This window comes from Bombyx mandarina, chromosome 04 (assembly GCF_030267445.1).
Source record: "Bombyx mandarina strain Sakado chromosome 04, ASM3026744v2".
NCBI lineage: Eukaryota > Metazoa > Arthropoda > Insecta > Lepidoptera > Bombycidae > Bombyx > Bombyx mandarina.
The window spans coordinates 7,924,725-7,930,724 of NC_143211.1; the positions used below are offsets into that span (position 1 = coordinate 7,924,725).

Below are 6,000 nucleotides of genomic sequence, written 5' to 3' on the forward strand. Positions count from 1 at the left end.
TCCTATTTTTGCGACGAGGACACGGCGCCACCCCTCCCATGCGGGGCATTAGGTATACAAAAGCTTAAGTCTTTTATTTATTGATTGAGGCACTACGAAGTCTGCCGGGTCAGCTAGTATAAACTAAAACAGTACCTAACGCAGAATGCTTGACAAGGCAAGGCAAGCTTGTCGTTTTAAGGGACCTCTTTCAAACAACAATTAGTATAATATTTAAATTAGAAGTCACGCAGAAAAAATGTAACAAGTGTGTACCTACTAATTTATTTTTTGTGAGGAAGGAATCGTTGGTTGGCCGGAGGCCTTTCCAGTTTTACCAACACAGATGGGGCTCAGCCAAGTGTGAAATTTGCAAACAATCGCCTGAATGTCTCCGTAGACCTTGCAGCTCATGGGCAACTGCTTTACAAATGCGTTCAATAGTACCGAATCGAAATCGCGACCCACTGAGAAACTCAATGGGCTGATGTGTTTTTTTATTTATTGCTTAGATAGGTGGGGGGTTATGGGTTAGATTTCATGTCGAACCTTTTGACGATTTCGCCAAGTACGGTTACCAGGTTCCCTATGCCTGCTCATAGTGCTACAGCTGCAATTGTTCACGACGTTTATTGAATCGGATGGATTCTTAAGTAGGTACGTGTCTAGGGCGTCGACAGAGACAGACTACTGCATGAGCCGGAGACCAGAAGTAATCAGCAGCGGCCACAACAAAGCGATTTTCATGACTTCAGGTATTAGGGTCTAGTGGATGCACACGTAATGCCGCTATTGGGTCACTATTTAAATGTAATTTAATAAAAATACTGTTGTTACAGTCGTCATTTGGGTTTGTTGGTTCCGGTAAACTCTAAGCACCAGAGAGTTTCGGAAGACACATCACTCATTTGTCCATCAATAATTACATTTTAAACTATTATTTTAATTTATCTACAAGTACAGACAAGCTCATGGCTCACCTGGATTTTAGTAAGCCAAAAACAATGTGTAAATAAAACTTGAAACTGGAATATACCGAACAAGTAATACTAGCCCGCCCGGTGTTAATAATAATATGCATATCTAATGGAATGCGTGCTACTACGCAGTTTTTATTTTCCTACCTAAGCCGAGAGCCTTGAGAGGCTATTTCAGCGTAACCTAACTAGTAGGTGAGTTCACGGGGCTCAAACCTGACGACGTTGCTAACACGAACCCTAGCAAGAGCCGTGCTTCGCAAAATCTACCACCGGATCGGAAACGCGACCCACTGAGAAGATTCGGTGAGAAACTCAGTGGGCTGTGTCTGAGAGTTAATTTACTCGTCGAGCCCTTCGTCGCAAGCGATGGGTTCGATGAGGACGATGAACGGTGCTTGAGGTACCTAAAAGCACCGCTAGTGGATCGGGAGGATCCGAAATGACGTGTTTTGGGCGACGTCGACTGCTTTCCATTCTGTCCGCAGGATCGGGAATGTAGTTACCGGCGGCCACGATGGGTTCTCGTGTCGTGCCGCTCTGTCGAAGTGGACTACGCAGCTATGACTTAAACCTGAGCAATTAAAACAGTTACTCCAGACTTCGATGTTGTTTAAATTGATAAGGTGCTCTAGCTCAATACATGGGTTATATCAAAGATATGCTCGATAATCATTGGCATAAAAGGTATTGAGCGATTTTTATTTGAAGAGATTTTAATTCTTTGATAAGAAAAATTTTAAGAATAAAATGCATATAAAATTATTAATGAATATAATTTATTTCCCACCACCAGCATTTATGCCACGTTTTAAAATTCCAATATTTCTTAAGTGTCGAACGATGAAAGGTGTTGCAGTCAAAGTTATGGCTATCCGGAATGGAGCGAAGATTTTGTGGACTGTATAGGCTATAACAAAAGTTCCAGCATTTGAACCAGCAGCCTTCAAGACAGTTCCCTCTTCTATGTTTAAATATTTCAGAATAGCCACTAAATCAACTCCACTGAAAAAAAAAACATTACTTTAATTTTGATAACCTCTTGATACCATTTTAAATTCATTTGAGGTTTTCTTTTTTTTCTTTTCTTTTAAAATATTATCTTACACTAAGAAGACTTAGAAGTTCAATAAAAAGAACATGATTCATCTTACATAAAAACCACTAACGTGTTATTTAACTGAAGTTGTGTAAACAATCATTTTGTTAGGTTTTTAAATGAAAACAAATAAATAATAAAATATGTTAGTTTTTTTGTTAATAACCATAATGTGGACATACCTAGAAACAAGCAAGTAGCAACTGCCTAATGAAATCAGTGAAATTGTTACGTGAAAAACAATCACTGTGGAGCCATACTCTTTAACAGCCTTTTTGAGTTTCTCTTTAGCACTTACAGGGGGCTTCACATTCGTACTCATGTTTCGTACACCAACAACTATGCTTTGGAAAAGTGAAAATAGTTCATTAAAGCATAATGTAATACTGTTTTCGAAGACGAGCTAGCTTTAATTTCGCCTAATCTAAGTAAGTACCTGTCGTTTGGGTACGTTCACATTTTCTGAACCAGCAATGTAAGGCAAAGGTAGCTGACAGACAACCCTTTGCGACCTTATTTTACGTTTAGTGTTCATATTATGACGCATTGTGACGCACAGATACCATTTATTTGTCTATATTGGCTGTGAATGAGTGATTCACGTGACGCATTCGAGTTTGAAAGATGTAACAGATTTTTTACAATATAAATGAATGTCCCTAGGTTCATTCACCTTGTAACATCTACATGCACCTGTAACAACTTACCATAGACATGCTGTGAGCTACTCTAAACATTTAAAGCAATAGGTATGTAGAATTTAAAAACAACATTAAAAATCTTTAATAACAAGGCAATAACTACTTGTTCTTGTCCCTGTTCAATTTAAGCAAATATTAAAACATTTTCATAGACCTCATACATTTCCAAACTTTTACATCAATCAGTCATCTTCAAATTAGTGATAATAATAATTATATTTAGAGGTTCTATTGCTTAGTTAAGGGGTCGGCAACGCGGCGCCCCCGATCGATTTTTAATGCGCCCTCGCTGGACTAATGTAAATGTATGATAGCCAAAGCGATTTACTTACTCAAACGGCGATATACAGCAAGTAGTCAGTTGAGTTGAGGATTGTGCATAGATTTGCGGTTTGCTAACCTTGAGCGTATCTAATAACGCGCACGTATTTTTTGTTGGTGTTTGTGTGATCGTATTTCGAATAGACCACGCGTAGACCGTGCATTTAAAACTACCAAGTAATCCGAAACAATTATTTTCTTTCAATACTGAACAAAGCTTAATGACTCACATTAGATAATTGTTTAAGGATCGGGAACTCTAAATATATTCCCTAATTATAAGAAATCAGCTGAAAATATGGACACCCAAGTTTCACACTGAATTATATGTATCATTATGTATGACACCAACAAAATAAAGTTATAAAAAATCTGTTTTTTTTAATGCCTATTGATATATACCTGTTGATTATCTATAAAATATGCGCCCTCGGTGATTTTCAAATTTAGTACTGCGCCCATAAGGACAAACATATTGCCGACCCCTGGCTTAGATAAATGTGATGCTAATAAAGCGTATTAAAAAGAAAGCTGTATTCCGTGAAATAGAAAGCACACAAAATATTTTTCAAATTTATTATTTTAGGTATCTATTCTAATCTAATTGAAATACAATATGATATCACGGATATTTACAATACACCCTATATCAAGACAAATATTATAATAGTAAGATTGTCAGGCTATATGTTTTGCATTGTTTTTATTGCATTTCACTTACGAGTATTTCAGTCAGAATAAGAATTCATGAAACATGATCAGCAAGATGCAATTAATGTAATAAACATTGGCCTATATGTGAAAAACCTTATCATGATACATGCAATGTAATATTGTTAGTAAAACAACCTCAGATCAGATGATAATTTTAATTATTTTAACAATGAAAGGTTTATACCGCCCCTTCCACTATTTTATATTATGCATATTGAAAAAATAACTTAGGCTGACTCCCGAACTAAAGTCTCTAACTGAACTAGATGTGTAGTCCAACTCATAACTCTTCTGGTCTTATGTGGTTTCTGGAGTCAATGAACATCACAATGTATATTGAAGTCGTCGTGGTCTAAAGAATAAGACGTCCGGTGCATTCGTATCTAGTGATGCAACAGATTTTGAAACCCTCAGGCGGGCACTAACTTTTCTAATGAAATACATTCTTAACAAACTTTCACAATTGACTTCCACAGTGAAGGAATAACATCGTGTAATAAAAATGAAACCCACAAAATTATAATTTACGTAATTACTGGTGGTAGGACCTCTTGTGAGTCTACACAGGTAGGTACCACTACACTGGCTGTTTCTACCATGAAGCAATAATTCATTTCAGTTTGAAGAGTGGGGCAACTGTTGTAACCATTCTGAGACCTTAGAACTTATATCTCAAGATGGGTGGTGCAGTTACATTGTAGATGTTTATGGGCTTCAGTAACCACTTAACATGATATGGGCTGTGTGCTCATTGACTATGCTATAAAGATATATCAAGGGGTGAAAGACTATTTGGTTTCAGCAACATTTATCTTTGAAATTAAGGCTTCGTTTTATTTGGTATTAGTATCAACAATTCAGTTTTTAATTAAACTTCAATTAAGTTTACCCCATTCAAATAGTTCAAGCATTTTTGTTGTGATTTATTGTTGTTTGAAATTTTAAACTTTAAATGGCTCTCCTGTAGTTTCAACAATGTTGCTTAGACCTTTCTTGTCCAATGTCCCTTTCTTCCCTCTCTATATATATATAATAAATAAAATATATATTCATGATTATAATTAACACGTTAATATGCACTTACTTTTATTTATAATTTTTTCTCTATATTCATTTCTTAGACTCAAATAATGTGCACTGTGAAGATGATCTGATAAGTATTTGTGGCCTTGTCCCCACTGTGAGCCTGGCATGTTGAGATGAGTATGGTTTCCTGTGAAAGGACTTGGAACGTTGCTCTGCATGGACGAAGATAGGCTAACAGCCCCTCGACAATCATATTTGTTAACATATGGGTCAACTTGTATTGTTATATCAATTTTAGACATGTCATGTTGTTTTTTATAGTGAGAATTAATAACAGGACCGGAAATATCTCTTTCTCTGTTCGGAGAAAATCTCCCTACTTCGGATGCGTTAATATCAACAACATTCGTGGGTAATTTCAAAGCTACACTCTGTGATTTCAATAGCGGCGACACGTGTACATTCTGTTTAATGTAAGAACTGCCTGTTGAAAAACATAAACACATCAATAAGTGGTGATTAGGAACTAAAATTTAATTGTTATGCTTGATACTTACCAATGGCTATTTGATATTTACCCATCGAAATGCAATTCGGCTTTAGATATAATCTGAACATTTTTGTTTGTTTTCGTAGTTGGTACGCACTACGTACAATGGCCACCTTTGTTGTTTTTTTCTAACAAATTTTATGTGTTAAATGAAGAGAGTTCTAAGGTTGTTTAATTATACCTTTTGTTATTTTGATATCGGTTTACTTGTTGTTGCTATCAAATCTACATGTGTCTAATCTATGTATCAAATCAATGGCGTTCAGAATCAATTCAAGTAATCGAATCAAATCGAATCGGATTTACAAGTGGATCGATCACAGAAACGAATAGGTAACAAACTACGTTCACAAAATCGATTTATAAAGTACATTCGTCTCACAAAAGAAGTCCCACAGCGATAAATGGAAGTTAATGGAATTAATATGACAGGTCGGCCATGTTTGTCGTTATCAGGTGCTGTTGTGTTTGTTACCATTGCGTTTTTGAAGTGAAACTTCTTTAGAATCGTTGTGATTTCAAACTCGATGAAACGAAACGAAAAAATAAGTGTTCCGCGATTGGCTTGCCGAAGCGGCTCCGAGCGGCGCCGACAAATCACGAAGCGCTCCACACGGTCTCACGTCCCCGACT

The 6,000-nt window shown here is 36.5% G+C and overlaps 1 protein-coding gene across 3 annotated transcripts; it reads right to left on the reverse strand.

Moving 5' to 3' along the window:
• Nucleotides 1–1,718: 1,718 nt before the first annotated feature.
• On the reverse strand, nucleotides 1,719–6,000 carry LOC114248968 (uncharacterized). 3 transcript variants are annotated; one of them, XM_028182419.2, is made up of 4 exons: nucleotides 5,375–6,000; nucleotides 4,876–5,301; nucleotides 2,238–2,394; nucleotides 1,719–1,961 (listed from the first exon to the last, which is right to left on the reverse strand). In XM_028182419.2, the coding sequence occupies exons 1-4, from the start codon at nucleotides 5,433–5,435 to the stop codon at nucleotides 1,736–1,738; spliced, it is 870 nt and encodes a 289-aa protein (XP_028038220.2). In that variant the 5' UTR covers nucleotides 5,436–6,000; the 3' UTR covers nucleotides 1,719–1,735. The 3 variants fall into 3 exon arrangements, with proteins under 3 accessions (XP_028038220.2, XP_089596400.1, XP_089596401.1); XM_089740274.1 differs by having other exon boundaries at nucleotides 4,876–5,297; nucleotides 5,371–6,000; XM_089740275.1 differs by having other exon boundaries at nucleotides 5,396–5,577.